This window comes from Chaetura pelagica, unplaced genomic scaffold (genome assembly GCF_000747805.2).
Source record: "Chaetura pelagica isolate M959 unplaced genomic scaffold, ChaPel_1.0 scaffold1064, whole genome shotgun sequence".
Taxonomy (NCBI): Eukaryota; Metazoa; Chordata; class Aves; order Apodiformes; family Apodidae; genus Chaetura; species Chaetura pelagica.
Genome location: NW_009953063.1, coordinates 924,037 through 940,173, shown reverse-complemented (window position 1 = coordinate 940,173; position 16,137 = coordinate 924,037). Strand labels below are relative to the sequence as shown.

At 48.2% G+C, this 16,137-nt stretch overlaps 2 protein-coding genes across 2 annotated transcripts in view; both read right to left on the bottom strand.

Moving 5' to 3' along the window:
• Positions 1-196: 196 nt before the first annotated feature.
• OSCP1 (organic solute carrier partner 1) lies at positions 197-7,616 on the bottom strand (the record flags this gene model as incomplete). The annotated part of the gene is made up of 9 exons (XM_009996705.1): positions 7,574-7,616; positions 4,640-4,794; positions 3,787-3,954; positions 3,098-3,178; positions 2,563-2,666; positions 2,156-2,284; positions 1,543-1,612; positions 730-869; positions 197-260 (listed from the first exon to the last, which is right to left on the bottom strand). Coding segments are annotated over exons 1-9 (954 nt in total), but the record flags the coding sequence as incomplete, so codon positions are not given.
• A 3,656-nt stretch (positions 7,617-11,272) lies between these two features.
• The window catches only part of MRPS15 (mitochondrial ribosomal protein S15), a 5,445-nt gene continuing 580 nt past the window's right edge, over positions 11,273-16,137 (bottom strand). The window contains exons 2-7 of the mRNA XM_009996704.1: positions 15,629-15,684; positions 15,250-15,325; positions 14,596-14,644; positions 13,748-13,832; positions 12,824-12,882; positions 11,273-11,617 (exon numbers count right to left, since the gene is read on the bottom strand). Coding sequence (XP_009995006.1) covers positions 11,273-11,617; positions 12,824-12,882; positions 13,748-13,832; positions 14,596-14,644; positions 15,250-15,325; positions 15,629-15,684 — 670 coding nt within the window. The remainder of the gene's footprint in view (positions 11,618-12,823; positions 12,883-13,747; positions 13,833-14,595; positions 14,645-15,249; positions 15,326-15,628; positions 15,685-16,137) is intronic.

Below are 16,137 nucleotides of genomic sequence, written 5' to 3'. Positions count from 1 at the left end.
GCCCGGCTGCCCACTGGTGCCCGTGAACCCCCTCCCAGCGGGCTGCACCCCCGCAGGCAGGTGATCCACCCACCTCATCTTACCCGTGAGCTGAACTGAAATGGAGGAAAAACGTCTTTTTTTTGAGGCTACTACTGCGGGCGGGACGGAGCTCCTGGGAGGCAGGAACTGAGCAGCCCTGCAGCGCTGTACCCACCTGCCTGGCTTCTATGTTGACAACCTTGTACGATGCCTCCTCTGGTCTGGTCAGGGCAGCACGTCTGGATGGAAAACATGAAGAAAGTGTTTCATCTCATGGAGGGACACAAATGACAAAGATCGGGTTCCCCAGGAGCTTGGTCAATACTTGTTCCTACTGGGCAAGTTAATGTATTGACCCCGGTTTGGAGACTTTTCCCTGTCTTACTATGGTTTAGATTACGTGTAGAATTTTTTAGCAGGAATAGGCAGTTGAGATGAAAAGCAGATAAAACCATTCTCTGCAGGAGGGAACCCCAGGTCTCACGGGGCTGTGCTCCCCGCCAGGAGGGGCTGAGCTGTCCCAGCCTGTCACACGCATCAGTTCAATTCTTATCTCTGAAATATATGGGGGAGAGGAGCTGGAAGGGCTGCTCCTGCAGGGACCATCTGGGCCACAATAACAAAACGCTAAAACCTGCTGTTCTGTCCCCAGGGCTGCCCACGTGGCACTGCCCCACCAGCCCCACACCCACAAGGACCAGCCCATACTCCTCCTCCTCGTCAGTTGTGAACAAATTCAGTCGAAATCCTGTCTCGCTCCCAGCAGGTTTCTTCACATCCACACCTCCCAGCAGCCTGGCCAGAAAGTTCAGTTCTTCTTTAGCCAGGGGGTTAGGGGCTACGTTCTCCTGCAGAAATCAGCAACGGGGTCATTGGTCAGGTCACCAGGGAGATGAGATGGGAACTGCAAACATTTCTGTGCTTCCCGATACAACAGAAACGTTCTGCAGAGTCATCCAAGCACATTTCTGCGTTGTGAGTGGTACAGATTGTGCAGATAACTAGTAATTATCAGGGGTGTATTTACAACGGTTGCTTGGATTTATAGAACCAGGACAAGGTAATTTTCCAGCTTAAAAAGCTGAGAAATCTGTAAAACCAGCTTTGTGTTTTCTGAAGAGATTCAAATAGGAAACAAGAACGCCAGGGCACAAGTGCAAGATTCTACAGGAAAATGCACCCTTGTCTGGGCTCAAAAGGGTGGGAAGAGGCTCTGAGAAGAACAGACCAAGTTCCCCTGAAGTTATCCCATAACTGTAGACTAAAAAGATGCTTATTGTTTCTGTGAGAAAGGAGATGGACAAAGGGGAGGATGGTGCAACTGCCAAGTACAGGGTTTGGAGATGAGAGACACGGGGGTTTCCTCCAGTGATCCCATGTGTGAGGAGACAAGGGAAGCAGGGGTAAAATCTGGTGGATGTGGTGAAACTGCTCAGAGGAAACACTCCCACCAGATGTGACCAGCTGCAAGACTTGCTGATACAGACTAGTTAGCCATGACAGAAACAGAGCAGCACTGACCTTAGCCTGGGATGCCAGGTTTTTGGATGATCCTGATACATGTGTCTCTACAGGCCGACTAACACTGTACCTGGGGGGAAAACAGCAGGAAGAGCAGCCTGTGACTGGTATGAGACACAGGCACTGGAGCAAGCAGCACAGGGCCTGAACATGGTGTTAGGATATTTTTCTGAAGACTGTAAATAAGTGAAAGGAGAAGTTGCAGTTCAGGTTTGTGGAGTATTGAGGCATAAAAACGTGAGAGTGACAAAGCAAGAACTGCTCTCTGTTCCTGTGTGGAAACCTCCTGTTAACCTTTCTCCTGGCAAACAGGGAGAAAGGAAAGGATCCCTGGATTGCAGTTCCATTCAATTACATTTCACAGAGTGTGCAGTACCAGGTGAGAACACTCTTTACTCAGCTCTACTGTGGACATAAATCAAATTTTGCTCTTTGCCACAGCTCTTTATACACATCTATCCACATGTGTTCTGCTTCAGGACATCACTTCATAAAAGTCAGGCTGGTTGTAGTGAAGGAGGCAAAAAACCACCTGGCTGAAGAGGTACTTCTGAACAAATATACAACCATCAACATCTACTTCATGTTTCTGTGTAGGACAAAAATGACTTACATATTTGTTCCAAGTTTGAGGACTCTGTCTCCATAAAGATCAAAAGATCCTTCCCTTTGTGGAATAAAATAATTTCCTTCAGTGGTGAATTCAGTTCTTTTAATTTCATCTCCATTGTGATTAAATATCCTTAAAAACAAATCAAGATAGAAACATATTTAGTACTGATTTTCAGCACTGCCTTCCTCTGCTTACTGCACAATGTAGGAATAAATCCCTACCTTTTATGTTGGTAAATGCCTGTTTTAAAGGATAAATTACTTATAGCTGCTCTACTGGAATAGAGGAACAACATTTCACTGCTGAGTGACTTAGTCCCAACTCCTGCCCTTTCAATAGCTCCCCCAGCAACACAAGTGACAGCCCCAGTTCACTCCCACCAGACCCTGGGGACCTTCAGAGCTCACCTGATGAGCCCTGGAACTTCGGTGCCCCACGGAACAGGGCCTGATATTGGCAGCACAAAACGACCATTAGAGTTCTGCACTTTATCCTTCAGAAAGATGGAGACCTGCAAAAGAATATCACACCTCTGAGGAAATCAATTATGTATCATTTGACCTGAATTCTTTGAAGTCTGATCTGGCAGCCTTCCTGCCTGCGCTGGGATTGGTTTCCTAGAGATTTTGCTGTATATATTGAGACTATGATAAAGGCCAAAGCCAGAGGATGGGCAGACTGATGTGACATTTAAAAAATATACTCAAACATATGTACTGTGCTCTGTTTGTGAAATTTTGAAGACTGAAATTACAAGCACATCAAGATGACTGAAAAGCATAAGCAACAAAACCAAACCTAGAGAGTCATGATAACAAGATACTCAAGATATTCAAGACACAAACTCCCTTTCATTCTCACACCCTAGAGAGTCATGATAACAAGATACTCAAGACACAAACTCCCTTTCATTCTCACAGACTGGTTGTGTTGGGCTCTTACCCTTATGTGCATGTCCTGAAAAAAAATGAGGAGTGTTTGCCTGATGAGCTGAAATTCACCAGCAGAAAGTGGGCTGTAAGTCTGGAAAAGAAAAACCATCCTGTGATGCTCTGGAAGCAGAACAACATCCCACCCCCTCACGGCAAAACAAGCCAAAAATGGTACCTGGGTGGCAGGGGAAGGGGAAATGGGAAAGGAAGGCTGCTGGTCATTATTTATAACTGCTGGTCAGTTATTATTACCTGTGACTCAGAGTCTGATTTAATTTCTGTGATGAAGTCAGTGGAGACTTTGACCAGGCTGACCCAGCAACATTGATTTAAACTGGACCAGTAGAAAAATAACACTTGACTCGTAGACATCTCCCTGCCCAGAAGCCCTCTGGAAATATTTTGTGACTTCCCAGAACTTTTAATGTTGCATGGGATCAGTTCCCTTTCACTGGGACACTCCTGTTCTTTGTCCAGAAAACTCCAGCAGTTACAAGATCAAAAGCTGCTAACCTGGGGGGCAGTTTGTCTCCCTCAGGTTGAAAAGAGACAAGGGTTGTTCAGATGGTTCTCTGAGGCTGAGAATGTCCCAGCCTCCCCAGCATGTACTGATGTCATATTTAGTCCCCAAGATTAGCTTGGAAAAAAACCCCAAACCTCCAGGCACAGTGTGTCCCACCATCTCCTAAGGATTCTTACTTCAATCAGCTGTCGGGCAGTTTCATCCACCTGGTTCAGGATGCCAGGAGCATCGTGCACGAAATCCTTGATGGTGTCCAGGTGGTTGAAGGTGACCAGCAGGATGTCCCTGGGCCGAGGGCACAGCAGCACTTGGTATTTGAAAGCCATGGTCATGAGGTCGTACAGCTGCAAAGTGACACGGGGAAATTTTGGTTCCAACACAAGACTGAGAGTGACAGTGCTGAGGTGACCCCGTGGTGATGTGGAAAGGGGTTTAGACACACAGACTGGCACCTGCCCATGGTCAGAAGAACCACCTCAGCTTTGTTTCCTAAGACAATAAGGCCCCTGCAATGGCACTGTCAGCCCTCCTGCAGGTTCATCCAGCTCCCTTTAAAACTACTTGCAACTTCAGCCACAGGGGGCCCTGGGCAGAAGCCTCCCAGGAAACCCAGGTCCTGAGCTGTCTGCTGGATACACTGGTTGCAGGGAAAAATTCCAACACCAGCAACTGCAAAACAGTGAGTGTCAGCACAGAAATACAGACATCTATACACCCTCACACAGGTGTATATTTTTAATACACATTACAAAGTATGAGAAACCTGAGGAGTGCTTATTGAACCTCTCAAAATTCAACATTTAGATATTAAGGCAGAAATATTTAGTTCTGAAGTTTCTGACACTACCATGAAATTCCCCAAAGCTTCCTTGGCTGAGAAGCATTTTTACAAAAGAAAGGGAATGGGAAGAGGGGCTGTTACACAATGCTCCAAAACTCCAGTGACACGAAGCCCTGCCCTCACTCTGGCCATCAGGAACCTGTGAGCAGGGGCCCAGCCCCCCTGGCTGGGCAGGAGGGCCCCTTTACCTTGTCCATGCTGGCCTGGTTCAGTCTCATGATGGAGGCGTGAGCCAGCCGGTCGTACAGCGTCCGCAGGGCCTTCTTGGAATAGAGTTCCTGTGGTTTAAACAGCTCTTCCATGAATTTTTTATTGAACATGGTTGTGATGATGTCATTCATAACTGCAAAGACAAAGAGTCTCTGGTTTTTGGCTCAGAAACAGCAGGTTCACCTGGTTCATTCCACACCGAGAGCCTGGGCAGTGAGGGTGGCGAGGGCTGCCATGAGGAGCTGGGAGGGGCAGGCTCAGGGCCAGGAGCACCAAGGGAGGAGGAACATCAACATCAACATCCCTCTCAGGCCCACCAAGGTCTGAACAGCAGCACGAGCTTGCTGACTGTCCCCAGGGGCAGAAATGCTACTGGAGCTGCAGGCAACAAACCTCCTTTGCCAGTGGGAATAGACTGGATTGTTGCCATGTTTTCCCAGCAGAAATTAGCACCTTCCCCTTTCTAAATATTTTTATAGGCTACTCTGGCTTGTATCATCCATAAAAGCTGCAGCTCTGCTTCCCAAGAATATTTCACATCACTCCAGATTTTTGCAACTACACCAGCTGACTGCCTGTTCCCTTTAGCCTATGAGTCTGTTTTTCCTTCCAAACAGAAGCTCCTGAATGACTCAAGGCTCTGTGCAGTGTTTGTGTTAAACGGATTAACACCTGACAAGCATTTCAGGAGGCATTTGTAACACTGGGATCTGTGTCAGGCCACGACACAGCCAACACCTGCAGGCACCAGAGCAGCCCTGAACAGCAGAACTCCCAGCTTCCTGACACTGCCTCAGCTTTTGGGTCTAAGTTTAGACATGGATTGTCTTGTGACTTCAGAGTAGGTGGGGATCAGGGGTGCTGAGTATAAGGGTTATGCTCTGCTTGCTGAGCTTGTAATGCAAAGAAGACAGAAAACACTTTGCAGTGATTCAAGTACCACCTCAGCTTTTGTCCTGGGTCTGATCCTTTTACCATATACCTGATATATTCGACAGAGTTATCCCAAACAAACCTTTATTTCTCTATTTAAAAAAATGTTAAATAAAAATTTTAATTCCTAGATTACTGCACAAGCATGAATCTTCCCAAGACCAGCTGATTCTTACAGATTACAAACATTTCAGCAGAATAATAATAAGAAGAAAGTGAACATAGACCTAGCAGACAGAGTGTCCCAGGATGCTGAGTGTAGAGGGTGGGTATTCCCAATGGAATCAGCAGATCTGTGGTAACCACACACCCGGCCTGACATAAATTACCTTCTGAAATTAAAACCTCTTGTATTGGCTATAAAAAGAACTGAGAAAGACATTAAAAAAATAATGGTAAAGGGCAAATCTCACATGGAATGTTTGATAATGAGACAACAAAGAGATCTCCCAGCACAGGGAGTCCCCAGGGAGGTGCTGACACCATTCTAACAATGGAAAATAACAAAGGAGCATCAGCTCAGGGAAAATGGCAGGCCAAGCAACAGAGCATCCAAGCAGTTTAGCAGAGAGGGGTTCACTGGCTGGGATGGGGAGAGGGAAACCAGGTGTGGACAATGCAATGGACAGAAGGGAAGCTGAGGAGTTACAGCAGCTTTCGCCTGCACGTGCCACGTCCCTGGTCACCAACACGTCCCAACGCCTGCTGAGCTGTCACCTGAGGTGGCTGGGGTGCCTGCCATGGGCCTGGGGTCTGCACCCCTGGGTTGTGCTCATGCTCCTCAGGGGACATTCAATGCAGTGGAGGGAACGTGACGAGCCCAAACAGTCACATGTTCTACCTGCAATGGGTTTATCTTCTGTAACAAGGCCCAGGGCAGGTGAGGCCACCTGGCCATGGTTCCATGGCTGGTGACTGTGTCACCCTTCAGAGATGTCCCCAGGAGCAGAGCTCACAGGAAACCTTTTGTTGTCACAAGACAGGCTGACTGGTCAAGGTGGGCTCTATGTCTGTGCCGCTACCATCTGGCTGTGACCAGGCTCCCCTGTGACTGCCACCCTCATGGGTGTGAGAAAGGAGGAATATGGAACCTTTTAGGCCTCTGAGATATTACAAGGTGCAAAAATGTGTTCTTGGAAACAACATGTAATGGCAAAAACAACAACAACAAAAAGCCAGGGCAAACTCCAGGATATCAGTATCAACCTCCAGTAAATACTCCAAACCTACAAGTGATGTGTATTTTTAAAAACATGGATCATAACCCTGTTCCCTCTCAAAAGAGGGCTGCTCAGGAAGTTCTGCTCATGTTCACCTAGAAAAAAAACCTGAGACAGTTTAAGAGATTTATTTCCTGACTCAGCTCCTCCTCCCCCTTTGCTGGAGGCCCCCTCTCCAGGCAGAGGCCAGCAGGAGTCTGTGCTCACACCCACCTCCCAGGAGAACCTCAGGCAAGGTAAGCTTGGCTGGAGGGTGGGCACTGCACCTTTGGGGTCACTCTGCTGCAAGGGTGGTGGCCACCAGCAGGGATGGATAAGCAGCTAGGATGGAAATGCCCTCAGTCTTTCCTGGAGTTCACCTGTCCAAGCCCTAAGCAATGAATCAGAAAAAAATGCAGCACAGATAATACACCTGGGTTTAAGCAGAAAAACAACCTTGCCAATGCTCACAGCATCATGTGCTCACATGAATGTGGTGCTGGAAAAATGCAAATTAAATTCTGGCTAGAAAGACTGCTATGAGAAAAAGTTTTGCTCTATTTATAGTCTTGGTTAAGTCAGCCACTTATTTTTGAAGCCATAAGATCTTAAGTGGTTGCCTGTTTTTTTCTAAGATCTGTGAAGTGCCTTTTAGTGAAGAGGTGGGTATTATTTTTCATCTGCACACTAGGACTAGGGGCTGCAGGGCCAGTCACACACGATGAGCCTCAGGTGTGCATGTGGTGCTGTGTCTGTGCATGCAGCTGGCAGGTACAGTACCTCGTTTCCTGTCCCCATCTGTCCATTCATCTACACGAAGCATATAAAACAAAAAACACCAGTTCAAGAAGTAAGAACAATAGTTTCAAAGAGAATAAAAGAAAGAAAGAAAGAAACAAAGAAAGAAAGAAACAAAAAATCTAGCTAGTGGACTTAGGTTTTTCCCATCAGCATTATTGCTCAGCAAGGACTAGCTCAGCTGTTCCTGGGCACCTCTGAGCAGCAAATCAAAGAAGAAGCCTTGCCCTGCCCTGGAAAAATCTTGTTGCTTCAATGGAGGCAAAATTTTACCCTTGATTGAACCTCTGCCATGTTTTGCATTTAGCTTGGAAATTTTTTCAGCAGCTTTTTGCACTTCCAAGTGAACAATATTTAAGTGAACAGTTTTAAGCATTAACAAACACCTCAGCATGGAAGAAACCACCTCTCTGTAAAATTAACACCTGGTTTTTGGAAGATAAAATCCATGTGTGGATAACCTAGCACAGCTCTCACTCTCCTCCTGAAACATCCCATCATGTCTGGCTAAGCTCATGTCAGCTCATTCTCTGAAGACACGAATAATTAACCACCTCTAGCAACACCTTGGCTCTCTTCAGCACCTCTTCACGCTGGATAGGCAGGAGAAGGAAAACAGGTAACAACCTCTTCAATACTGAGTTAATCTGGAGTTGACTTTAAATGACAAAGCTCTGCAGCTCCTGAGGCCCCATCCCAGCTCGGGAAGCTGCAGCTTTAAAGCCAAACAGTTTTACTGCACAAGTGGTAAATGAAGAGGAGCAGAGCTGGAACTTCTGTGCCCGCGTGTGAACACACCAGGCTCTAATTTTACCATCATTTTGACAACCTGTGAGACTGGCAGATTTTCATAAAAGCCAGACAAGGGTTTCAGGAGCAGTACTGAAGCTGTTGGATGTGTTTCCCAGCTGTGCACAGCTCCTCTGCACCGGCTTCACAACCTTCCTCCTGGAAACCACTGCCGACTGCAAAGCAACCTGGTCCTGAAACCGCCCAGAACCTGAGCTCAGGTGCCCAAATCCCAACTCTTTTTGATTACACTGGAATGTTTCTGAAGCTCTAACCCCTGAAACAAGCACAGAGACGCATTTCAAGCTCCACCTTATCTGTACAGCAGATACTAATTGGCCTCAGCGATGGCTCCAGTCCCTGCCACAGAAACGCCGTGGGAGCCGATTAACCCAAGGCTTTACTTGGCGTTTCAGACCAGAAACACACGGTTAATTACTGAGGGAGCTGCTGCCCCGGGCGGCGGGGCCGGCGATGCTGCCCTGTCCTGCCCTGCCCTGTCCTGTTCTGTCCTCTCCTGTTCTGTCCCTGTCCTGTCCCTGTCCCTCCCCGACGGCACGGCCGCCTCCATCCCGTGTCACACACAGAACTTCGGGGGCAGCGCGGGGTGTTCGGTCCCTGGGGGAGCAGAACCTTTCCCAGGGACACAGTGCAATGGAGGGGCAAGTGCCTTGGCTTGTGGGCTCTCTGGGATGCCCCATCGTGGCCCCTGGACCAGCCAGGAGTTCCTGCCCCAGGGAGATCCAGGGCTCATCCTGCTGCAGCCTCAGGGCACCAGTCACCCCTTCACCCCAGGACAAGGATGTTTCCCAGGGACCAGGAAGGCAGCTCTGTGCTGAGCAACGGTTGCTGTTGGCAATTTATCAGATGTAATTACACCAATTAGCCCCCGCGTGCAGCTCCTGCTCCAGGAAGGCTTTATGACTTGACAATCTATCTCTGCTGGGCAGAAAAGCACAAACCTTTTCCTCAGATTATTGCAAACTAATCAGCCTGGCTGATAAGTTTACAGTTTAGAGCACAGCTCGGTAGTTTAGTTATAAATGCTCTGGTTAGTTGCCGGTTTAGTTGCCCTGCTTTGCGGGGCAGTTATCAATCCTCATTCAAATCAAAGCTCTGTTCACACACACTCCAGTGAAGGGGATATTTTTGCAAAATAAGGTGTTATTAGCCAAGCTCTGCTCTTCCCAGTGAGGAACGAGCCCTGCCACTGAAACCGTTCCTCACACAGGAACCCTGCTTAAATAGTGGTTAGCAAACCTTCCAGCAGGAAGACAAATGCAAAACCTGTGACCTTTTGAGCTTTTGGCTGCAGTGACTTTTAAGATGTAAGAGTATTTTCTATTTCTTTTCCCAGAATTTCAGCTGATTTTTTTGTAGCTCTTCCCATCAGCACATCACTTCAACTTCTCCATTTCTGTTTACTTCTTCTGTGTTTTGCCTGACAATCTTCTGGGACCAGCTCAGAGACCATCTGACAGCCCATGGATTTGGGTGCTCCCCTGCACCCCAGTAACCCTCGTGCTGGGGATGGATCAGCCTCCCCAAACAGGGCAATGATATTTTCTGTGCTAAGCTTGGGTTTAAAACAAGGATTGTGGGGAGAGAGAGGGACCTGCAGAAGCCCAGGCATGATGGAGGGGTTTGTGGTGCCAGGACCCACTGATACCAGGGCAGCCCTGGGAGGGATGTGCCCCTGTGTCCAGATGGGTGGGAGGGCAGGAGGGGCAGCACCTCAGCTTCCAGCCTCACCCCACGACAGCAGGAGACACGGGAGGTTTGGCCTGATGGATGTTTTGTGGGTTTATCTGCTGCAGATCTGTAGCACCAGCTGAGACTTGGAAATGGAAAACATTTGTACTTTTACAATTGTTCCCATTTCAGAAAGTTAAAGAAATAGCATTTTTATTTTAAGATTTGTCAGGATTTTGTGGATGATGATTTCCCTCTCTTGCCACAGTCTAATGTAACATGAATAAATGCTTTCTCCTGCCTTTTTTTCCTACTCATAGCTTCTAAATTTGCAGAGAAAAACGAAAATGTGACAGTAACCCTTCTCTTTTTCCCTCCAACCTAATTTTCGTTGTGGTCTGTTCTTTCCCTGATAAACAGAGGGGAAAATTAGTCAGAACAATATCAAATTACAGATATTATATTATTCCAAAAATCCAAAAGCAAAAGCTAATTTTTATCAAGGCTCTCAGACTCTAATCCAAAGGAGGCTATTTGGCAGGGGGTGGAGGAGGAGGGGCAGGGAGAGGGTTGCTGCTTTCAGCTGGGACCAGTGTTTTGGGGGAAAAAATATCTATTAGCTCTCTGTGTTTATGCCAAGGCTGAGGGAAGAAGGTTGGAGCAGCATCACCTCTGCCAGCTGGGGCAGCCCCCCTGGGCAGCCCTGGATCCAGAAGCAGGGATAACACCTTGAAGAACATAAAATCACAGAATCATCAAGGTTGGAAAAGACCTTTAAGATCATCAAGTCCAACCCTCAGCCCTACACCCCCCTTGGCCACTAAACCATCTCAGCACCACGTGCACCTGGTTTTCAAATGCCTCCAGTGCAGGTGCCTCCCCTGCCTCCCTGGGCAGCCTGTTCCAAGGCCTCATCACTCTTTCAGTCAGAAAATTGTTCCTAGTATCTAATCAGAACATCCCCTGGTGCAGTTTGACCCCTTTCCTCCTGTCCCGCCACCAGGGAGAAGAGGCCACCCCCCACCCCACCACAACCTGCTCTCGGGGAGCTGCAGAGCACTGAGGTCTCCCCTCAGCCCCCTCTTCTCCAGGCTGAGCAGCCCCAGCTCCCTCAGCTTCTCCTCATCAGACCTGTTCTCCAGACCCCTAACCAGCCCGGCTGCCCTTCTCTGCCCCCTCTCCAGCACCTCCATGTCCTCCCTATCCTGGAGTACCCAGAACCATGACCAGTCTCCCCCAGTTCAAAGGGTGGGCTAAAAGCACCGACGGATCAGCCACTTCCAGCTGCAGGAATCGCACCCTGCTCCACAGGGCCGTGTTCCCAGGCAGCCCGTGGCTCCCTCCAGCCTGTACCTTGATGCAGAAAGCCTTCTTCACCAGCCAGCGCTTGGTGACCCGGCGGCTGTAGGGAGGGGACGGGCTGTGCTGGATGTTCAGCTGCCTGCAGGTGTTCTCGAAGGCCTCGTAGCGCACGCGGCGCAGGTAGGCCAGGAGCTTCTTGCGGCGATCCACGTCCATCAGCATCCGGCGCCGGTTGCTCTTGTCCTGCAGAGGACTGAGTGCTCACCAGGCTGCAGGCTGCCCCGCCAGCCCAGCGGATTACGCACAAAAATAGACCAGATTATGGCTGAAAGGGAGCAGGTTAAGCACAGTATCTTAGAACAATTTTCTTGGCAGATGCTGCGAGCACATCAGGTCACTGTGAGTTCTGAGACTTCATTTACCTTTCACTGAAATTGGTTTCTGTCCTGTGTCTGTACCTCCCCCCCCGCCCCAAGGAATCTTTTCAACCTGTGTGCAGCTTTAGGCAGTGGCAAAAGCTGCCACGGCTTGAAGATAAAGAATGTGGGGAAGCTCTACTGGCTAAGAACTCTGCTTCCTCTGAAATGTATTCTTCCAGAAACAACACAGAAGCACCTACCTTTGCCTTTCCTGAAATTAAATGTGAAAATAAAATGTGACTTGGTTCTATCTGACCACTGGGGTTGTTCTTTGAAAGAGAAAATGCACAGCTTGAGCCATGCCACTCTGGGCAATCCCTGTGGGAGGAATTTCCGTATCCTGTACCAGCAGTGTGTGGAAAATGCAGACTTCATCCAAGAACTCCAAAAGGTCCCTTCTGCTGAAACATCTGGCACAGCTTCTGGCTTATGAAACCTGAGCTCTGTTCTGTTTTACTTTTCAGGCTTTTATGATTAACAAACAGTTATGCACGTTTTTCAAAGGCAGTTGATTAATGCCTTTCCCAGCTTTTGCACTGCATAAAGAGCCTTTCATAAACCTTGTTCATAAACTCACAGCTGAGACGTTCCTAGTCTGGCTCTGAACCCAGGCAGCTTTAGGCAGGGAAGTGTCACTGTGCCGTTGACACAGCCCTGCCTGCTACACATTTCCACAGGAAGAAGAAAGAGGGAGCCCAGCTGCTGAAGTGGTAGCAGTAATGACACGGAGAACAAAGTGGCAAAGCCACATCTGCAGCAAGGATGAGCTCAGCTGTTCAGAGGTATCTGCTCAGGCACTTCCACTAGCACAGTGACAAAAAAGAACCCACTTCACATGCCAGTCGGTGGGAATGTCGCTGTGACTGAGCCAGCAGCTTCCCAGACTGGCAGCAGGGAACAGTTATAACTATTTTATAAGCCTTCTTGGGAAAGCCACAAGGCCCAGAATTAAAATACTTTTGTTCTAAACTGAGCAAACAACCTCAACAGCTGCTGCCTCAGACGTGTGGGCTTGGTTACTGATGGTTACCTTGGGATGCCTCTGAAGATGCTCCTCGTACGTGCGAATCTTGGCAGTCAAAATAGCAACTAGAAAAGCAGACACAAGAAGCCATGTGAGAGCAGCAGCTTCCCAGGGCAAGGCAGTACCATTTGCATTCCTTTCAAATTGCCAGCTGAGGGCTGCTGTTCTCCTGGGTACCCACTGCACCACAGCAAGTACCACCACATAGCCCTTGGGATTAGTGCAAAACAAACCACTAGCTACAACCTGTGAGTCACGAGCAGCACTAGTATGAAGCTGCTGAACTACAGGTTAAAATTTTAACAACAGATGACATGGATTATCTGTTAAATGCCTCTTGCACTCAATTACTGGTGATTTCACATTCATTTAACTTCTCTTGGTTTAAGCTTTTTGAGGAACAGACACACATTCAGAGGTTCTTTGTAAGCAGCAGCCAGCCCTCAGTGACTTCAGGCTTTGCAGAAAGGTGCTGGTGGCATCCTGAGACATTTGCAGCCTTTATCAATGACAAAAGGAGTGTGACTTGGTCAAGAGCAGCGTGGCCTTCAGCCCTGCACTGTCCCTCAGCCAGGGCTCTCTGAGGCAGAGGGCTCCATGGCTGCATCTGGCAGCTCACTTGGGATGGAATGCAGTGCAGTGCTCCATGGCACAGAGGCTCTCCAAGGAGAACAATGCACGTGCCGCCTTCAGAGGGTGGATATGGAGCAGGAGTTTGGAAATCACCCTAGCAGGCATCAGCCAGTAAGCTCCTGCCTCTGCAATGTCCTCAGCAGGCCTTGCAGGCACAGGCAGGCTGCTGCCTCCTGGGAGCTCTCCTGAAGGAGATTCTCCTCCTGATGCAGGAAACTTGAAGTGCTGGGGTGGGAACAGCTGAATAAAAGCAGATGTATCATCTGCCAACAATATCATTCTACTTTTTTAACTTACCTTGCACCTCAAAGGAGCCATTGTCATTGGGAGACCTCCTGACCTTCTCCACCAGCTGCTGTGTCTTTACTTTCATCTTCTCCCTCTGTGGATAATAGAAAAGAGCTTGTCACTTTCTCAGGAACATTAAAGGTCTGAAACAGCCCAGTTCTCTCTCCCAATGCCAAGACAAAGGCCTGTAATTAATAGCTTCATTCAGTGTCCACCACAAAACACAGAGAGTGCTGCCAGAAAGGCCCTGCTGGCTGCAGGACAGAGCTCAGGGCACAACAGGTCTCAGCAGGGAACAGTGGCCACGGCTCAGACCCCAGCCCAGGACCCCCCTCACCCCAGGGTCACAGGAGACCTGGAGGAGGTCCTGGAGAGGCTCTGCTGCTCTGGGGACCAGTAGAGAGAACTCAGGTTGATCTCACATGGCAGCAGCTTCACCTGCCACATCTTTTTAAGATGAAGTGGTAAGAAGCAAGAAATGGGAAGACCTTTTTGCTGCCTTGGGATTTGCTTACTTTGTTCTCTGGGCAGACAAGATGTCAAAGTAATCTGAAGAACACCTGCTGCCCAGTGCACTATTTTCTGGAACACAGGCCAAGCACCAGCAGTAACACAGCAAGCTCAACTCCTCTGGGATTGCCTCCTCTCATTTTAACATGCAATCGTTATAAAGAAGCCTGCATAATAACTTTTAAGGGCATACAAGACTTACCACTCTCATGTATTTAATAGCCCCAGATTTGCAGTCTCTGAGGAACACTTAAGGCAAGTGAAGGGCATTTACCAACACTGACATGTCTCACACAAATGTGCTCACTACATCTTCCAGTTTTTCATGCCAGGAGAATGAAACTCACCTGGCTTGCCATTTCCAGTGACAACAATCTTCTCACTACATCATCAACACTGCAAGGAGATCACAGGTTAGTTTGTAAGATAGAAATGAAGTATATTTAACAGCAAAAATGAGGTGAGGTTTTCAGAACATATTAACTTCTCTCAACTTTAGTTTACCCTACAAATCCACAGTAGCTCTCCTCCCCTCCCAGAGCTGTCAGCCATAAACTGTTTCTTGCATTCCAAAGAAAAATCACAGCTGAGACTACAGAAGCATGGAGCAGTTCTGCTGCTGAGGGCAGCACTGGTGTTTCAGATCATGATGAAGTCTCATCAATCCCAAAACCACGACATGCAAATTAACCTCTAAGCAAGTGCACAAAGACAAAATAATTAATTTTAAGACCAGCTCGTTCCAAGATCTGTGAAAGTCTCTGCTAGGCCACTGGAGGCCCTCCATGCACCACACTGCAGCACTTCTGGAACCAAAGCCTGACAGTGGCTGCCTTTGCAAATTTGACTTTTGAAACAATTTAGCAGTTTTTGTGCTAAATTGTTTATCAGTGCCTGAGAACATTAATTAATGACTGAGCAGGTGACAGCTTCCAGGGATTGTGTTTGTGCAAGAAAAAAATCTCTGAAGAGAACAATCATTCCCTTTCCCTGTATCATACCTGTCTATTATGGGGACACTGGCATAGTCTTTCTTCAGCATAGTGGGAGGGAGATCATCCAAATGGCTGGGGATGTCTACAGAGAAGATGAACACATGAGGAAAGTCACAGCTCTGAACATACTTGCAAACTAGATCAGAGGAAACAAGCTGCAAAGAAAACAAGACTGTATGTCCCAAACTAGATCACCCACCCAGAAGCTGCAGAATCCTGCAGCAGGGATTGTATTTCCTCTCTCTTCTCATAATGAGCTCTGCATCTTTATGGTGAAAACCACTAATTTATCCAAACACCCTCTCTTCCTGCAGCACTAAAGTACAGCTCTGACAGTGTCAACACTGCAACATCCTGCCCCATGGCCCCATGAACCCTGACATACCTTTCTTCCTTCTTCTCACAGGTCTGGCGTAACATCTGGCTGCCTGAACAAAGGGGCTGCAAACTTGATGGAAGAAAATAAAGACTCATCAGACTTGTGTGCACTTTTTAACCCGCAAGCACATTAAATCCTGCTCAGTCTGTACTAGGAAACTGCTCGGAGCACTTGGCCTCCAAGGTGATAATTGGCCAGGCAGGTCTTTTGTCCCAAAGGAGTGTGAGATGGTTTAGGATGGTTCTCACATGGCTGCTGAACAACTGGGGGAAGCTGTGCTGCTTCAGGGTGATCAGAACCCACGTGGTGAGAACAGCAGGAAGAGGTCACAGACCCAGAGCAGAGCATGCAGGGGCTCCCACTGAACTGTGTTCATGTAGAGGGTTTAAATCGATGAACTGATCCAAGTAATGGCATGTGCACGTTAGCCAGGCTGCTCCGGACCACTGCAGGGCTGGAGCAAGGAGCAGCAGGGTCTGCAACCCCTGGGAGCAGCGGGGTCTGCATCCCCTGGG